The 19822-nt window shown below is 45.6% G+C and overlaps 1 protein-coding gene across 2 annotated transcripts in view; it reads right to left on the bottom strand.

The window, feature by feature from the left end:
• The window catches only part of ZFAT (zinc finger and AT-hook domain containing), a 668318-nt gene that overhangs the window by 586552 nt on the left and 61944 nt on the right, over positions 1–19822 (bottom strand). The window contains exons 13-16 of one of the 2 annotated variants that reach the window (XM_083621866.1): positions 14935–15053; positions 13115–13232; positions 11940–12070; positions 234–3326 (exon numbers count right to left, since the gene is read on the bottom strand). In XM_083621866.1, the coding sequence (XP_083477992.1) occupies positions 3084–3326; positions 11940–12070; positions 13115–13232; positions 14935–15053 (611 nt within the window). In that variant the 3' untranslated portion in view covers positions 234–3083. Of the gene's footprint in view, positions 1–233; positions 3327–11939; positions 12071–13114; positions 13233–14726; positions 15054–19822 lie in introns of those variants that run through there. The other variant, XR_014549936.1, reaches the window with a different exon arrangement.

The raw sequence follows: 19822 nt of genomic DNA on the forward strand, positions 1-19822 counted from the left end.
GTGTGTACATACAGAATTTCAAAACATAAAAGTGCAGGAACAGGGGGAGATCTTTTACATCTCAGGCTGTCCAATTACGAATCTTCATATCAAGCATCCTATTGCAGATAGGATAGCTGATTTTAAAAGGTCATTTCTCTGTTTGGTGTGCATCCATCGTCTTTTTTATTATTTATTGGTTTTTCCAAATTATTGTAAATCCATCCAAATTTAATTTAATACAATTTCTTAAAAATAAAAATAAAAATCAGGTTTCCCACTCCTGTTACAAGCATATGTCCATCTCTTCCTCCTGTTGCTACATCATCTCTTCTTCCATATCCATTTCATCCTTATTTACTTCTTGTTGTCCGTTTTGTGTGCATCCATTGCCATGACATTTAAACCATCGTTACTTTTCGGGATGTGACTAAAACCAAGTTTGGAGCCATAGGCAGCTGTAGCAGATGGACTTACAGCAGAAATGTGTAGGTTCGACTGAAGCTAGTTTCTTCCCCACATGCAGTTTAGGACACCGCACTGAATATACATAAATGTGATCCTGCAAAACAGTGACGGGAGTTTTACATTTTCACCTTGTCTGATAATTATTTGAGGAACGGGGGTTTGAGATTACAAAAAAAGAGAGAAAGAGTTCGGTCTCACATACCAGATGCCACCCCAAAATACAGTTTGTGTGAATGACAGTACAAAGGATGCACTGGTGAAAAAAGGCAGGAGCTGTATAGCTGCTGTATAGTCAGCCCGTTCCTGCACTCTACCCCACAACCTGTCAGGCGGTAGAGGACCCCACCCCCACGGCAGGTTGCCAGGAATGGATAAGACAAGGAAAAGTCCTTACCACCTGCTTTTTATTCAATATTCACAGAGAGAGGCTTTGGAATGCAATCTCTTGGAATAATGGCGTTGTCCCGAGTGAGTCTCCACCCACTCTGTCTCTCTCATTTCCTCAAGAGTCATCACTGCGGGTGCTACTGCGGGTGCTACAACATGCCCTCTGCCTTTGAGCTCTTTGCTCTCCTACTTTCAATGCTCACCAGGTTCTGGGAGATGGTGGGTCTGGAATGCTTTCTAAAGACACTGTGTCCGTCGGATGTCGCCTCCCTGGTGCTTCTTCTTCCTCCTCCTCTCCCATTATTTCCCAGCTTTCCCCCTCATCTGCCTCTGAGTTGTGACCTCCCTCAAATCCCTGTTGTAATTCTGAACTGTCTTCTTCTTCCCTGGAAGGGTCAGGCTGGGGAGGCGGTCTCCACCATTCCTCCTCTGCCCACTTCCTGACACAGCCCAAGGAATTGTCACTCTCGCATGTCAGCTGTGAGATACCCAATGAGATGTGACATTGTTCGTGGAGCCCAGTGGTTAAGTTCTCTGGTGAATGCACTGCCATGTAGTTCAAATCACAACCCGAACACAGGACATGAGGTCAGAACACATAGGGCCAAATTAGATCCACTCCCCAAAGCCTACTGGGGGAAAAAAACACGTGGATAAGCTGGCGTAGCCAACATGGTGTCATCTAGAAGTTGTTAAGACTCCATTAGCTCTGGACAGAGGAGGCTATGCCGAGGGATGATGGGAGTTGTAGTTTGGAAACATCCAGAGGGCACATTGGTTTCCCCTGAAATAGAGTCTTTCTCCAAATTGCATGCCCTTTTCTCCACCAAGAGCAGAGTGTTTGAGCCCTTACTTACAGCAAGAGATGCTTGCATCTCTACTTTGGGTGTTTCCTCATAGTGGATATCTATTTTATTATTTAAGGAGACAGAAAAAGAATAAGACTTCCATAGATCACCTGTGTCTAATCAATACAGAAGAGTGATTCAATGCAGTTCAAGGATGCAGAGTTAGTGCTTTTTGTTTTGGAGAAAATGCTCAACGTTTGCCAGGCTGGGAGAAATAGGATCCCGAAATATCATTCTATCACTGTGGCTTCCACAGATTTTTTGGCTTGGTATTACTTCTCAGTGCTTCAACATGGCATCCATTGTATATTATGAGACATAACCCTATAGCGGGTGTGTTAATCTAAAAAACTGTGCCCAAGCTTTGATTTTTTAAAATATATATTTCTGAAGTTATTGCTATTGCTTGCAAAAAAGGAAAGGGAGAGACAAGAAAATAATGCTTCACAGATAGGAAAAAAAGGAAGAAATCCACTATATATCTCCAATATACGTGTCCAAAATATGTCACAACCATAAAACACTTGCATTTCGGCAGGGACTGTGCATCTGAAAGACTCTTAGAGGTGGGATCTTTTCACTCGCATGTCAGATTAGATCCCATCCAAATAAAAACGTGGCATGCTCACTGGCACAGAGTCCCGGTTTAATAGATACAAGATAAAAGAGAACACATTTCTTCGGGTAATGATCTCGGGTCTTCAACAATTCACAGTGACAAAAGGAAGGAAAGCTGTCTTTGGGGAGGTTAAAATGCTGAACACTATTTAGAAAAAGCGTTTAGAAAGCAGCACTGAAGAACAGCTGGCTCTGATTCACACCACCACATTTTCTGCATGTTGAGTGAACCCAACCCAATGGAGCCTGTTCTTCTGAATAGATTCGCTGCAGGGTCTGTTGCTTGGCAAGTCTTAAAATCTGAACTTTCCGGGCGGTTGCTAAAATTGTCTTTTCCATCTACAGTCTTCTTAAAGTGCATAACACGCACACATTTTAGCGTTTATCAAGTGCTGTCCACTGCCACTGACTCCTCTTGCTTTTGTTTTTGGTTTACCTCTTGCTCTGGGAAAAGTATCTTTTATCCCAGAAGGTAGTGGTCATGAACCATCCATCTGCATGGATCTGCTTGCTGCGACTTCAGGCGTTCCTTACAAGCAGGGGAGTAGCGCCACGTGAAAGGAAGCTGCGCATGGCTCAGTACGTACCAAAACGTTTCCTGGCAAAAAGAAGAAGCCACCAGTCCAGTCAACAACCACGTGCGCCATCTGCCAAAGACTAAACATATGATAGAGTAGCAGCTGCGGGAGGTTCTGTTCTTGCCCAACATTAAATATAGATTGGAAAACAAAGCATGTAGCAGTTTGGCGGTACCAGAAGGCTGGTCTCCCTTGGGAATTTTATCTAGATTTTCTGTCCAGGCTGCTCCTGCTCCTCCACCTGCTCCTCCACAGACTGCATGTCTTGCACATACACAATAAGTTCAGAGGCCTCTCCCCCCTGGGTGTAAACTGTCACTGTCCCGATCCCTTCCACCTCATCGGAGGAGACGACCAAATGGTGCTGCTCGCCCAGCTCAACGGAAGCTTGCTGCAGTGTTTCCTGAATCATCACCGTGTGGTTGGCTGACTGCTCCTCTTCTGTCACCTGCGAGAAAAGGGGAGACGTTACAAAGGGTTTCTTTGGATGGCAGGGCTGCAATGTTTCTAAAACGAGAGCAAGGAAAGCTAGGTGTGAATAAATGACCGAGCCCCGTATTTCATAAATTATTGGTACTAAAGGAGATTGCAGTATTTGCTTCAGTTAAATAACAGATGAGCTCATACAGCTGATGACCCACTAGGGAAGGGATGTGGGTCAGTGGAAGAGCCCTGCTTTGCATGCAGAAAGTCCCAGGAATACCGAACTACTGAAAGACCTAACGGATGTGCATTCATAACCAAGATTTAAGGGTTTCAGTGCATGTACAGGCGTTTCATCGCTGGCAAGGGAACAGCAGAGCCGAGGCGATGACAGAGGAGTTTGGTTTCCTTATGCACTTTCCCTTTGCTGAATCGCAGCCCATGAGTTTAAGCAGTTGGTAGACAATCTGTGCCACAAGGGGAATACAGGCACATCAGCACATTGATATCCACTCAATGGACTAGAAGCAATTACATACTAAGGAGATGCATCTGAACAACAGCGTAGATTAGCCCAGCACCATGGCTCACTTGCCAGAAAGACTGGTCACCATTATCATCAATTTTGAATCCCACCCACCCAAGGACCACATTATCCTCAGAAGGACCATGAGAAAGACTGAAGGAGAGAACATGTCTGATCCAAAGTCGCCTAATGAGGTTCATGGCTGAGCAAGGATCTGAAACAAGGTCACCAACGCATTATCCACTGTGTTATTTGCATCATCTGGAGAAATAAGTACAATTCCGGGAAGACATTCATGCTGAAGGGAGTGTGTTTTAATAACCACACCCCAACACCTGACACCTTCTGTCCCAGCAAATATTTATTCAGAGTGGTGTGCACTAAGACTGTCAGCCTTGCAATGGTTATCTTTGCTTTGAGCCACTGTAGGGGGACAGCAGAGCATGTAATTTATGCAGAGGATGGTCACCATCATTTTTTTTGTTGGAACTCTTTCTCTGTTCACCTCCTCCCATGGGGCAAGCTGGAGTTTTAGCCCCCATGTGGTCTCCCAGACCAATGGCTACTTTCCCAAGGGGAGCAAAAACGAACTGCATTTAATCTACAGCACACAGGTCTTTAAAAATGGAAAGTTGGGGGATGGAATCAATTCTCCCCCAAATACAACATGCAGAGTACCAGCAAACTATATCCACTTAATGCCCATCAGGCCAGTAATGGAAATATCAGATGGCCCAAGGCTCCCTTCATTTCCAGCAAGTATGCTCTCTGAAATAATAATGGTACCAGCAATGAAGCATGAGAATGGGGGAGAGGTAAAACAAAAAGAAAGGGAGCCATCATCATCATTATTTTTTCCTAGAGGAAAGAAAAAATGCAATTGCGTTGTGCCAAAAGGTTTGTTATATGACGCAGCTGTGCTCAGCAGAAGGACATTTTATGTGTACATTGATCAGTATATGCCAAGCTGGCTGCGCCGTTTAATTGATTTAGGCTGGCTTCTTCTTTTGTTTGGAGAATGAATATCTTTTATTCGGGTTTCGTTTCTGTTTAATTTCATCCGAAGGAGGAAAGACGACAACAACAACACAGGAGCTGGGGCTCTAGTGAAAAAGCCCAACGCAACACCTTGCAGTGACAGGCGGCCGGTAAGCCATGCAGGCGAAGAAACTCTATTGAAAACAACCATCCTTTACTCTTCCTTTGGAATCCCCTGTTTCTAATAAGACTGTGAAACAGCACAGAGCTGGGAACTAGCTGGACCATGGGGGGAAAGAAAGGCACGCAGTAGCCCAAGAAAATAAAGATCATTGGGAGAAGAGGCAGAAGAAACCAATCATTAACGTGTTAGATTTGTGATAGGGCCAAGCTTAGCAGTCTCACTCAATTACATTATTTATTTATTTATTTATTTATTTATACATACATACATACATACATACACACCCCGCCCATTTGGCTGGGTTTCCCCAGCCACTCTGGGCGGCTTCCAACAGAACACTAAAATACAATAACCTATTAAACATTAAAAGCTTCCCTAAACAGGGCTGCCTTCAGATGTCTTCTAAAAGTCTGGTAGTTGTTTTTATCTTTGACATCTGATGGGAGGGTGTTCCACAGGGCGGGTGCCACTACCGAGAAGGCCCTCTGCCTGGTCCCCTGTAACTTGGCTTCTCATAGCGAGGGAACCACCAGAAGGCCCTCGGCGCTGGATCTCAGTGTCCGGGCAGTATTATTATTATTATTATTATTATTACTGTCAGGGACTCAGGAGCAGGAGCACTGGGGAGAGAGGAAATGGAGAGCGAAGGGGAAGAATCCGAGGGCAGCGTAGGGGAGTATGACAGTGGCCCGAGAGATTCCATGAGCTTCTCCAGCGAATCAGAAGATTCCCAGAAGGGGGCGCCTATGGTCAGGGCAAGGGGGGTCCCAGGGGGGACACACCAGAAACAAGGAGCCAGAGGGGAACCCCAAAGCAGCAGTGGAGGATCGGGACCAGTTTCCCCACCAGAGCGTAGTGGGGGGGGAAGAGTCACATGTGTCAGGGCCAGCGTCTCCTCCAGCGGGGAGAGAGAGTGAGTCAGGGCTGACCACGCCTCCAACGGAGGGGAGGTCAGTTGCAGCTAGCCCCCCCAGAGGGGGAAGCAGTGACAGCAGCAGCAGTGAAACGGTCAGGAGGAAAGTTACCGGCTGGGCGCGTGCGCCAAGTTCAAATGTGCAGGCGCGCGGAACAGCAGGAGACCCGGATGGGGAACCAGCTCCTAAAGCCCGCCGGAGGGAGGGAGAAGGCTCAGGGGAATCAGCGGGAGAAGAGGCTAGAAAGGGCGGAACCCCGGCGGGCAGGCGGACCCAGAGGAGGAAGGAGCAGCGGAGAAGGTGGAGCAAGGCTAGAATCTTAAATTGGTGTCAAGGGGGAGGAGACTCAGACGGAGCATCAGCAGTCTGACAGTTGAGACGTAGAGCTGCGCGCTGCGGCTCTGGAAGTGAAACTGAACTTCAATAAAGACTTTTATACTTAACAACGAAGCAGCGTTGGTCCTTTGTGAGCTGGGACCTAGGGTAGCTCTGACAATTACTACTAAAGAATTCTGTTGCTGCTGCCCTCCTGATGCATTACGGATAAAACTAGCTTGTTGTGCTGCCTCAACCCAGTCTTGTGCCTCCAAACAAAGGGGGGACCGAGTTCTTGTTTTTCACTTACTGCTTGTGGGAAGGGGAATAACAGAACCCCACAATTGCAGCGTTGGAAGGAATCACGAGTGTCATCTAGTCCAGGGGTAAGCAAACTTTTTTAGCAGGGGGCCGGTCCAACGTCCCTCAGACCATGTGGTGGGCCGGACTATATATATTTATTGGGGGGGGGGGGAAATGAACGAATTCCTATGCCCCACAAATAACCCAGAGAGGCATTTTAAATAAAAGGACACTCATGTAAAAACACGCTGATTCCCAGACTCTTTTGCTCAACGTTGTGCTTGAACCCATGGCCCCGAGAATAAGGGTCTCGCGCTCTACCGACTGAGAAGGATGAGCTTGGGTTCAAATGGAACAGCAAGCCACGCTCTGGCTTATTTTGTGGTGTGGCGGCAGCGGGGAACTTCAGGAACTTCTGAGCGGCATGCCTCAACTCGTTGGCCCCAAACCATCCTTTGTTTTAAGCTGCATTTTAATACGAAGTGCGGACATTAAGAAGCATGTGAGGATAGTAAAGATAACCAGAATGTACCCGCAGGGTTGCCATATGTCCTCTTTTTCCAGGACACGTCCTCTTTTTCATGATGAGAGTCGTCATAGAGATCCATAGTCAAAAGTCGGCAAATGTGTCCTCTTTTTTGCTCTTCAAAATATGGCAACCCTAGAAGGTGCAACTGGGAGCAGGTTTTCCTGGCGCACCACTTGTAAGGAAAGTTGGGAGAGAAGTGTGTGTGTGTGTGTGTGTAGAGGGAGAAAACCAGAGGATCAATGGGTCAATCAGAGGATCTCAGCTGGCTTCATGGAGTCTGTCAGCTGCCTACCAAGGTATTGGGCTATCCAAGGCAAGCATTAAGAACTGCACAGATTACACATATATAACAATTTATACTGCTGGATCTAGACAGGTAGCCAAATGAAAACATATATGGCCATTGAAATAGGTACGCAAACCTCTATTTCACTGCTGTGTTTGGATCCAAAGAGATTTGTCACTGGTGATGGAATTTCAACGTCTTTTCAGATGGCAGGGGGAGGGGGCCATTTAGTTTTCCAGGTGGTATCACAAAACAGGTTTGCAAACACCACACACGTTATTCCTAAGGCAACAAGCCTCACTGCCCAGCATTCACCGAGACCCCCAAGCAAGTATATTGTAGCCTGAATGGGATTTGAAATTGGCTTTGTTTACGTTGAAAGCTGCACATAATTTTAAATGCATCTGAGATGCGCAAATAAATAACAAGGAGAGGAAGATAAATAAAAATGCCGCTGACGCGAAAGTGAAATGAAACTAGAATCTCATTTGGCGCAAGGGCGACAAACGGAATGCTTATTCAATTTTATATTCTCCTGAAATGAAAATGACCAATAAAGAAAGTTAACAGCCTCTCTACCTGCCTTTATCCAGATGTTTTTCATTGGTTTTGTCATTCCAGGAAAAATGATTAACTGCTTTCACTTGTGGCGCTCCTTGTTCTCTCTCTCTCTCTCTCTCTCTCTCTCTCTCGTAGACATCTATCTATATTCCTCTTAGCGTGACAAATTGCTGTGTTTCTCAGGTTGGCAACACTTCACGTCAGCTCAGCACTTACATGCCCTCTGCTTAGGTCCTATTGGATTGATCCATCTTTCCCAAAATTCTGCTTTTTCCTTTATCCCTCTAATAAGGGAGTTAATGAGACAACAGCCGCTTCCAAGCGAACTGGAGATGCCCTTCCATTTTTCCCCCCTGGCAGCACCTACATTCTTTTCAATTCCTACCTGAAGCATCCTCCTTGCTTACTGGCAAGAGCTTGATGCGCAATCTATTTGTATGTGACCACGTAAACGCATGGTGCTGGGTACCTGGAAGTGGTACCCAGAAATGGGAAGCACCCTGAAGATCCCACTTGGCTCACAAGAAGTCCCACCCCAGAGCCCAAAGAGAACCTCAAGATGGCAGTTTCTGCATGTGCTGTACACTGGTACCTCGGGTTACAGAGGCTTCAGGTTACAGAGGCTTCAGGTTACAGACTCCGCTAACCCAGAAACAGTACCTCGGGTTAAGAACTTTGCTTCAGGATGAGAACAGAAATCGTACTCCGGTGGTGTGGCAGCAGCAGGAGGCCCCATTAGATAAAGTGGTGCTTCAGGTTAAGAACAGTTTCAGGTTAAGAACAGACCTCCTGAACAAATTAAGTTCTTAACCCGAGGTACCACTATATAGGGAAGTGAGGGGCACGTGAGGCTCGTCCACCTGGGAAGGTAGCTCATCTAGGCTTTGTGAGATATCTTCAGGAGAAGACAAGGCTAAGGAGTAACTCCTGCACAAATCCAGAGTGGAGTCCCTAAGGTGGTTGGATGGCACCAGGTACGCCTCCTTCTGGCAACTCCTGCAGCCAAGCTGGTGCCAAACGTCTGCTTTCTTTTGGGCCACATCAGCCAGGTCGAGAGGGGGACCTCCATACACACTGCCTAGGCTTGCACCCCGGCGAGGTCACTTCGGTGCTGCCAATGCAGCAGACTGACTTCACCCCTGGAGACACACTCCACTCTCTCAAGACAGATGAATGCCAACAACTTTCAATCTTTTCCCCCTGATATAAAAAATCCAGCTAAGTCTTTATCCACAAGGAAGATGGTCCATCTTCTGGTTAATTTTAGGTACCCCTGTTTGTACGTTCTATAGCTCTAAGATGTATCTATTTTTTACATATGTCAATAATAATAATAATAATGATAATAATAATTTATTATTTGTACCCCGCCCATCTGGCTGGGTTTCCCAGCCACTCTGGGCGGCTTCCAACAAAGATTAAAAATACATCAAAATGTCACACATTAAAAACTTCCCTGAATAGGGCTGCCTTCAGATGTTTTCTAAATGTCAGGTAGTTGTTTATCTCTTTGACATCTGATGGGGAGGCGTTCCACAGGGCGGGCGCCACTACCAAGAAGGCCCTCTGCCTGGTTCCCTGTAGCTTTGCTTCTTGCAGTGAGGGAACTGCCAGAAGGCCCTCGGTGCTGGACCTCAGCGTCCAGGCAGAATGATGGGGTTGGAGACACTCCTTCAGGTATACAGGTATATATGTCAAGATCTAGCATGGTTAATGATGATTTTACAATATGACACCTGAACAAAGCAGCCTCCTGTCTTCTGTGTTACATTTATGAAAGTGATTTAAAAATGTGTGATGGCGGAACGTGGACACCATTTCTTTGGTTTCTTACACATAGCCCCTTACGACTAGATGTACCTGCTCACGTTTCAACAACGTATGACAGAAAGCTGAGGATCAAGCAACAAAGAATAGTTGGGGTGTTTATTTCGCTCAACTTGAGATTCTGCAAGGCTAGCCAATGAATTGTTCAAGTTCTCAGCTAGTTTGGTTCTCTCGGGCTACCAAACCGATTCCCCGAGTCATCACTTCTACTGAGCAGAGACACCCTGGGGGACGCGGTGGAATACAAAGGAGACTACAAGGAAGAGGTGAGGAGTGGGAAGGAGCAGAAGCAGCCATGCAAATTTTGCAAATGGTTCTGACCCACTTGAAACCCTGTACCATTGCTACTCAGTTACTAAAGTGTAAAAGGACTCCTGGATGGTTAAATTTGACTATGGGGTATGGCACTCATCTCGCTTCATGCTGAGGGAGCCGACCTTTGTACTCGGACAGCTTTTCTGGGTCATGTGGCCATCGTGACTAAACTGCTTCTGGCTCAACAAGACACCGTAATGAATGCCAGAGTGCACAGAAATGCCATTGACCTTCCTGCCGCTGTGGTACCTATTTATCTACTTGCACTGGTGTGCTTTCGAACTGCTAGGCTGACAGTGTGAGGTAGGCCAGTCACCCCAACTCCTTGAACAGGGGAGCCTCGTGCTGCTTGCAGTGGCTGCTAGAACTGGTGCCCCAGCCAACACAAGCAATATACAATGAGCACTGCCAAAGGCGAGGGAGAATAAGAAGATCATGCCAAGAGTATTTAGAGTGTAGCCATTTTCATCTGTCACAGAAGCAATGCTTGTTGCTCAGCAGTTGGACTGAAACCGAAGGGGCTTGAGGGGGAGAGATCACACTATTCCGTAGCTCTGAGTTGCCACAGGATTATGGCTCAGGCCTTTCAGCAATCCTTGAGCTTTATAATAGTCTAGCTTCTTAATATTTGATAAGGACTCCCTGGAATATGAATCCCCCCCCTCTTGATCTTCTGCATATATAAATATATTTGCATTATCATATGCTTCTATCCCCCCTTTTTTTAACACAAAAATGATTAGCATAATGCCACCAACACAAAGATTTGAAACAAAAGCTGCAAAGAAAGTCATTTGACAATCAACACAAGAATTTATCTCAAAGGGTGTCTACATAGAATAAAAGCTAACAGTATATAACAAGGACTCAGTGCCTTATGCAAGTATCTGAAAACATACAATTTTATTGAAATGTGTTTTTATGAGCAAACCATGATCTTATGGTTCTTTATGAATAATGAAAGCCCTAATTATAAAAATGGTTGAGAAGGATGCCTCATACTTCCATTAGAAAGCCTTTTTTTTTCCTTCTTGACTCCAACAAAATCCTACAGATCAAATAAGTCCCCAGCAGAACCTCTGCAACCTCACTGCTTCCAATAGCTTGCAGATTGCTACCTCATTACAGGATGAAGCTCAGAAGTGGAACAGAATGCAGGTCAATTTTCTCAACTCTCTTGCCTAGAGGCCAATTTAAACAGCCACTTTCTCCACAATGTGGAAACCTATCTCTGGAAGAAATGTAGCTACTCTGAACCAAGCAAGCCAGGAGGCAAATGGCATATGGTTTCATGAGACTGCAATCACCTCAGTTTCCTTGTGGGGGATTGCAAGTTTGAGAGTGCGGCCCCTGTGTCAAAGTCACTCCTGTACATAGAATTCCAAAATGTGTGTGGGAGAATGATGCTCCAAGCTTTCCCCCACCTGCACCATGCAAGGACTTTGAATGCAGCAAATGCCTCCATCCTTTCACCCCCCATCCTGAGCTGGAACCGTCCCGGGAAAAGATTGCATGCTCACACAAGCTGCCAGTTGCTCAATGCACTAACATAATAGGCTCACAGTAATAATTTTGATGTCATCTATCGAAACCAGCCCTTTATCTCCCCACAACTTTATATACAGGAAGAATTAAGTTGATTACATTCTGTTTTAGGCAGAGAATTCACACATTCCGTAATGCCAAATCCAGAAACAAATGTGGTTCAAGGTGGAGCTGCAAGGACGGCCCAGTATTGAGCTGTCTAGCTAAACAAATGTGGTCTCAAATAGCTTAGAAATATTAACTGTTTATTTGCATACAACAACAGCCAGAAGTACCACTCCTTCTGTCTAATGCGCACACACACACACACACACACACACACACACACACACAGAGGAAAGGAAAATGATTTGACCTGTTTCACGACAGTAACAGTTCCTGGGGCCATGGCAACGACAGAAGCGACGGCAGCTGCATCGTGGGGCTCCGAGCCCAGCTCTATGATCTGTTGCAGGATGTTCACAGCCGTGGGGTCAAGTCGTCCCCCTAATCGGAGAGAATGTCAATATGAGAACCAGGCCGGCGTTAACAGCAACACAAACTTGCCAACCTTCGCTTCTATTCAAACTCATCTCCTTTTGCTTATGTTTCCGCCGCTGCACATCCCGCCATGCCATTGCAGCGAGAACTTCCCCTGCTCACCCCTCGTTCAAATCCCTCTTCACATTCTTCCCTATTTCTTTACAGAATCCTGTCTTCTCCCCTCACCACTGGTCTGGTCATATGCTATGAAGCAAGCCCCGCTGGTGGCACTGAGTTTGCTTTGGAGGAATAAGAGCTTACGCCCTAATAAACTGGTCAGTCTCCAAGGTGCCAAGAGTCTCTTTTGCTCCATTTACCTTTGGTGACCTCAGTAAGTCGTCAAATCCGACTGAACTGCTGTCACTTGACGGCTTCAGGCCCAAACCTGGCAGCTATAGGCTGACATTGCCCGGAGCGGGTCTTTTGTCCACCCCCAACCCCACCTCACATTCTTCACCAGGCATTAGTGGGGTTCGGACTGCTCTGCTAGTTTCTTTTCAATGTTAGAACAGAAGCAACCCGCCTTTGTGCTGTCCCCAACTGCTTCAAGTCTTTGCAGGATTTGGGAAGAAGCTGTGCTGGTGGCATCAGGTCGCAGCCAATATGCGTTTCTTTCCCAGAGTCGCTCCGGACTTGGCAACTTTGATGAAACAAAACAATATGCTCGCTAGTGAAGCCACTTTTGTTGACAACGTAATGCTGGTGTAATACTGGAGAAGGAAGTACCAGTTCACATGCCATCTTGACCATGAATCTCTCTGGGTGGCTCTAGGTACTGTTTTTAGGGAAGCTTTTAAGATTTTTATGGAAGCTTTTTTAATATTTCATGAATTACTGTATTTTAATATTTTTCTGGAAGCCGCCCAGAGTGGCTGGGGAAATAATAATAATAATAATTATCACCACGCAAGGATTACTGAGCTAATGTACGGGGACTTGTTTTGAACACTCAGCATTTATACACTGCTTTTGTGAAACATTCATTTCTCCTTAAAGAGAATGTTTTACCATTCTCCGAGGTATATCGCAGGTCCTGTAGAGCAGCAACTGCGGCCTGAGTTCCTTGCATATCTTCAGCTTCCGTGATATGGAGATATTGCGTTTCTTCAGGAATTTCTGCTTTGGTCTGCAAAAAGAGCCAGTGATCGGTGATCAAAGGGAATTAGCTGGCAGAAGCACATCACAAAGATACCAAACAGCTATTGCAGTATGTAACTATCAACGAGGGATGCGGGTAGTGCTGTGGTTTAAACCACAGAGCCTAGGGCTTGCCGATCAGAAGGTCGGCGGTTCGAATCCCCGCGACGGGGTGAGCTCCCGTTGCTCAGTCCCTGCTCCTGCCAACCTAGCAGTTCAAAAGCACGTCAAAGTGCAAGTAGATAAATAGGTACTGCTCCGGCGGTAAGGTAAACGGCGTTTCCGTGTGCTGCTCTGGTTCGCTAGAAGTGGCTTAGTCATGCTGGCCACAAGACCCAGAAGCTGTATGCCGGCTCCCTCGGCCAATAAAACGAGATGAGCGCCGCAACCCCAGAGTCGTCTGCGACTGGACCTAATGGTCAGGGGTCCTTTTACCTTTACCTAACTATCAACGAAGCACCGTTTTAAGTCCATTCATTCTGAAAATTACATGCACGATTCTTACAGTCACATCAATAGTTGGAACTAATTTTCAAATTATCATTAATTCATAATTTATACTTCTTATGTACTGTACTCTGAAACCTTTATCTTATTTACTTTCGCAGTAGCTTGGGATGAATAAATTATCCACTTTCCAAATGGGGAAGCTAAGGCTGCAATCCAACGCACGCTTTTCCTGGGGTAAGTCCTACAGAAGGCAGTGACTTACTTCTAAGAAAACATGCATAGGATTGCACAGCACAGTTAAAAAACAACACTTTCTTCAAGGCCACCTAATAAACCTAATTTGAATCCAAGTCGCAATTCAGCACTCTATAGAGCTTTTGAGAAATTATTAAAATCAGTTAATTTGAACCCTCTGCAGACTCAGAAATTTTCTCAGACCTTCCCTTTTGCTTCTTTTCCCATCCTAGTAAGCCACTCAGTAAAAACATATAGGTCAACTTTAGAGGCTCCAGGGGGAGGGGGGAAATTGCATCTGGTCAGGCCACTTTTGGCATGCGGGGGGGGGGGGGGGGGTGCCCACCTGTCAATCACCTGGTGTCATTTGACACCAGGCCATTCAATTTCAAAGCAAGAATCAGAACCATTCTCCAAACACACTCCTTTGCAGGTGCGGCTTGAATTCAAGCTGGGGTTGCAAAGATCCCCGATGAAAGTGGAATTTGCAGCTGACGCCAAATTTGAATTCAGAACCGACAGCAAGCCCTGCTTTTGACAGGGACCAGCCCTAGCCACTGAGTCTAGGGCTTGCCAATCGGAAGGTTGGCGGTTTGAAACCCGGCGATGGGGTGAGCTCCCATTGCTCGGTCCCTGCTCCTGCCAACCTAGCAGTTCGAAAGCATGTCAACGTGCAAGTAGATAAATAGGTACCGCTCCGGCGGGAAGGTAAACGGCGTTTCCGTGCACTGCTCTGGTTCTCCAGAAGTGGCTCAGTCATGCTGGCCACATGACCGGGAAAAACTGTCTGTCTGTGGACAAACATCGGCTCCCTTGGCCAGTAAAGTGAGATGAGCACCGCAACCCCAGAGTCGTTCGCGACTGGACTTAACTGTCAGGGGTCCTTTACCTTTACCTTTAAAAGGCAATGAGGAAAAAAGGACCCTTTTGCCAGATAGCATACATCTCTGCTTGCCCTTCTAGAGAAGCTCGAGATTTCAGGGCCAGCTAACACTGCTTGGCTTTACCTCCCACTTTGTCTCCCCATCATACTCGACCAATCTGAGTCTATGTTTGTTCTTGAGGTGTCTGTTGAATTCCCACTTTGTACCATACATGAAGTTGCAAACTGGACACTTAATGCCACCTGAAGGAAAAGAAAGAAAGAAAGAAAGAAAGGGGGGGAGAGAGAACAAGATGAACTTCATCAGCACAATCTTTGCCTCTTGTTGTTGATAAATTAAGGCATAAGCATGCAGTAAGAAATCAGCACACCAGGTTACCAAGTTGCAACTTTATCAAGTTTAATAGATGATTACTTTCCAATTTGCACAAAGCAAATTTTACGCACCTTTAAACAGCAACACGTTGTCAGTTATATAACTACTATGTTTTTACTACTGATGCTGAAAATACTTTTGGTTTTTTTGTTTTCTGGCAGCAGAGTATTTCAGGTGAATTCTGCATGCGCGCACACACACACAAATTGTTTTGCTAATTTTTAACTAGAAACACACAAAATGAATCTACTACACACAGTTAAGAATCTGTTTTTAATCTATTTCCTATTTCCGTGCTCAAAATCTCTGGCAATTTGGACATATTAAAAAATAAATAAATTGCTTCTTGATTTATTTTTTTCCTGATTCAGAAGAAGCCCTGAAATCTTGCTCTGAAATCTCACGGTGGGAGGATGCACAGCATGGTGGGAAATGTTACTTTGCACTGAGCAGCAGAACAAAACATAGCCCTGAGTTATGGATGCTTGAGGAATTCCTTATTTGTGAATTCTGACACGGACACACCTGACCCAATTGTCTCAACTTACAGTGATTGAGGGCACAGTAACCATTCAGACTTTGCATTTTTTTCTGATTTTGCAATGAAGTGTTTTTTTTTAACTATATATCTTGAAATGTCCATACGATGTGTATTTTAGGATTAATTACATTTAGAAATGGGCATTTGATTATTATGCAGATTTTAAAAAGAAAAAAGAAATGCAGAAGTGGCCACTGATCCATTCATCCCTATTCTAAGGCATCTCTCCTTTTTAAATAAATAAACCACAAAATCTTATGGTATCGTACTGGAACAGCATAGTGAAATGGTCATTTGAAGCAAGCACTGATCAACAATGAAGGTGTACTATTTTATGTTGTACTATTTTATTGTTGTTAGCCACCCTGAGCCTGGCTTCGGCTGGGGAGGGCAGGATATAAATAATATTTATTATTATTATTATTATTATTATTATTATTATTATTATTATTATGGTGAAAAACCTGGGAAACAGTTCCAGAGCTGTTTTGTAGGACCCTGGGCATGGGGTGAGGGGGAAAGAAACATACCGAAAAAGACTCAAAACTGAAAAAGAGATATCAGAAATAAGAGCCTTTTCTGTTTCTCTGCTATCCTGTCCCCCACTGTTAAGGTCTAATAATCACACCAGTGATACATCCGCTGGCTCACTGTGGAATTGGCTCAGCATGTGGGAGCTGCCATGACACGTCTTGTGATCTTTCCTGTGATCCTGATTGGATGAAGGGCAGTCTATGAGTGAACTAAATAACTATCGCAAATATAAATGGTGTCTCTACATCCCAACTCCACATGCTTTCGTGCAGTGGCAAGCCACCCTAATCTCGCAGCGGTATGTTGGAGAATTTGCCACTGGCACATTGTTTATCAGTTGCAGAAATGTCTTTGCGCCAAACGTTTTCCGCCTCCAAGCCAAACTCTTTCAAGATGGGACTTCATCAACGCGGTGGAATGGAATAATTTCCTCTATTTCATTTCATAAAACCTCATTAAAGTGAGGTTCATTTGCTGACATTTATTAGTCTTCAAGGATTTCCTAAGTCCTGCCTATTATTATCTTTAACCGCTTTAGACAATGAAGGCTGCTTGATTTTATGCTAAACTGGAATAGCTTCTCTGTCAAATGTTTTTAATATGCAACATTGCACGGCTCCCTAGTAAGTACCTTTGGCACAGGATAGGAGAAAGATACCATCAGTTACCAAATCTGAAATGAAATATTCATTTCGTATCACCCTCTTAATAAAAACTCAATTAGACGCAAGACCTTCCTCTATTTCTTTTAAATTAAAATTACTGTAACAATAACACCCTGCTAATTAAAATGGGCACCTTTGTCACTGCGACTTTAATTAAGGAACAACAAATGGAAGCATGCAGTTGAGCCAGTAGCAGAAAACTGTGCGACAGCTAATTGACACCGCAGCTAAAGAAAATTAATTTCCATCCAATTCATTAAATACTTTGCCAATACAGAGAGGGGGAAAGGTCACTGAATGACATACCTTATCTGCTTTTGACACCTGTGCATGTAGTCAAATCATATTGGAGTATTTCGTATTTCTGAAAAATGCCAAAGCAGCAATTCCACTGTTGACCTCCCCACCATCCCCCTGGATGGACACACACACACACACACACACACACACACACACACACTATTAATGCACTAACTGGTCGCTTGGAAGTGACATTTAGTTTCTATATTGCATTAATAATGGGTCACAAAATGAAAAGAAGTCACAGATAACAAGCAGCCAGAAAACCCCTGAGGATCTGTGTGCTACTGATAGTATGGGAAAACGCTCGTTTTAGAAGGCTTCCTATCTGCAGTTTCCCACGGCGAACCTCCTTTGGCTTCTTTCAGTCCTTGAGTTTAAGCTACAGCATCAGGACACCCATAGGGAAACTTAGTGGAAAACACTTCCATTAAGTACTTTTCTTACTAGAACTCTACATGCAACTGCATGCCCTGGGCTATTTCCTTATCAATGGTTACAGCTCCAGATCCTTACCGTTTGCCTTTTAAAAATGCAGGAAAGTTTAAGCAACAAAATAATTAATAGGTTTAGCTTCACTGGGCAAATCTGCCTGAGGTTTGCAACCTATATTCTGGCCACAGTACCTTCTTTTTGGTGACAGGGAGGCCATGTGGTTGGCTGGCTTTGAAGGGTATTTTAGAGATAGCCGAGATGCCCAGGCCCTGTTGTTAGTTGATTTTATCTACTATTATAGTGGGCTCCTGTCATGGAGTGGCTGGGTGCAGGGGGGGGGGCTACCAGCTGGGGAACCCCCAAGGGAATCTCCAGGGGAAGAAGATTCAGAGTCAGGGGGGTCGGTGGTGGAATGGCGATGAGTGGTCAGAGGGAGCGGTCTGGGAGGAGGAAGGGTCGCAAACAGAAGAGGTGACAGGGTTTGGTGAGCAGGAAGAGGCTGTGGCAGAGGGCGATTCAGACTCAGAGGCAGAAGTGGAGGCTGGGAGGGAGGCCCGGAGACAGAGAGGCAGGCTGCTGAAGAAGTAAGGGAGTCTCCCCCTCCTGCCGGGACCAGCTACCTCTCCCCTGGTCTCATAGACTGTGCATAGAAGTGAGGAGGGCAGAGCAGAGGCAAGTTGTGCACAGACGCAATTCACGACTGCTTGGGAAATACCTGGGAGAGGAGGAGACTTGGGAAGAGGTGGGAAAGCGGAGGCCTTCAGTCCGTGCAAATGCCTTCTTGGAGCAAGACCAACTAGGGAGAGGTTGCTGGGATCACTAGGCCTGCGCTGTTTTGGTTTCTTGCATAAAGATTTATGGAAGTGAGAGCTGGACCATAACGAAGGCTGATCGCCGAAGAATTGATGCTTTTGAATTCTGGTGCTGGAGAAGACTCTTGAGAGTCCCATGGACTGCAAGAAGATCAAACCTCTCCATTCTGAAGGAAATCAGCCCTGAGTGCTCACTGGAAGGACAGATCGTGAAGCTGAGGCTCCAGTACTTTGGCCACCTCATGAGAAGAGAAGACTCCCTGGAAAAGACCCTGATGTTGGGAAAGATGGAGAGCACAAGGTGAAGGGGATGACAGAGGACGAGATGTTCTCGAAGTTTGACCAAACTGCGGGAGGCAGGGGAAGACAGGAGTGCCTGGCGTGCTCTGGTCCATGGGGTCACGAAGAGTCGGACACGACTAAACAACAACAATAAAGATTTAACTGCACTAACACCGAGGGGTCCCCCCCCCTTTTGATTGCTGATCTGTGCTTGCCTCCAGCTCCTGACATTTCCTTTCTCTTTAACTTCTAAAACAAGTTAATCTGGCTACTAGATACACATCTGTGTATCATAGGGGGGAAACTGTAAACCCAGCGTGCATAGATACGTTCCTGGCTTCCTGTGCAGAGGCCCCCCCCCCATTTCCTAATGCAAAGTTGTGAAGGTTCGTGAAGTGGAAAGTGCTCCCCATTCCATCAAATGTATGGCTTGCCCTGTTTCTATACAGTGGTACTTCGGGTCACAGACGCTTCAGGTTACATACGCTTCAGGTTACAGACTCCGCTAACCCAGAAATAGTGCTTCAGGTTAAGAACTTTGCTTCAGGATGAGAACAGAAATCGAGTGGCGGCAGCGCGCAAGCAGCGGGAGGCCCCATTAGCAAAAGTGGTGCTTCAGGTTAAGAACAGACCTCCAGAAAGAATTAAGTACGTAACCAGAGGTACCACTGTACTTGCATTCTTGGCTGCTGTTGCACAAATACATTTGTCCATCGAAAAACAAACATGGCTGCCCACGCACCTGATGATTCACATGCCAACAGAGATAGGAAGCAGCCTTATTCCAGGCCGGACCATCAGTCCATTAGCTCAGTACTGTCTACAATGACAGACAGCGGCTCTCGAGGTTTCAGGCAGCAGATAACCGGAACTGGATCTGGGGCCATTGGAATGCAATGCATGTACTTTTCAATGGATGTACAGCCCCCCTTCAAAGTCCATGCTGCAACAAATGCATTTGTTTCTAAGGTACCGCATACCTCAATCTTCACTGCAGTTTGGAGGACTCAAAGAAACTAACATCTGGGTGCACTCATTGTGATGCTTTTGTCCAGCGTTTGGCAAGG

This window comes from Podarcis filfolensis (genome assembly GCF_964270895.1).
Source record: "Podarcis filfolensis genome assembly, chromosome: 7".
NCBI lineage: Eukaryota > Metazoa > Chordata > Lepidosauria > Squamata > Lacertidae > Podarcis > Podarcis filfolensis.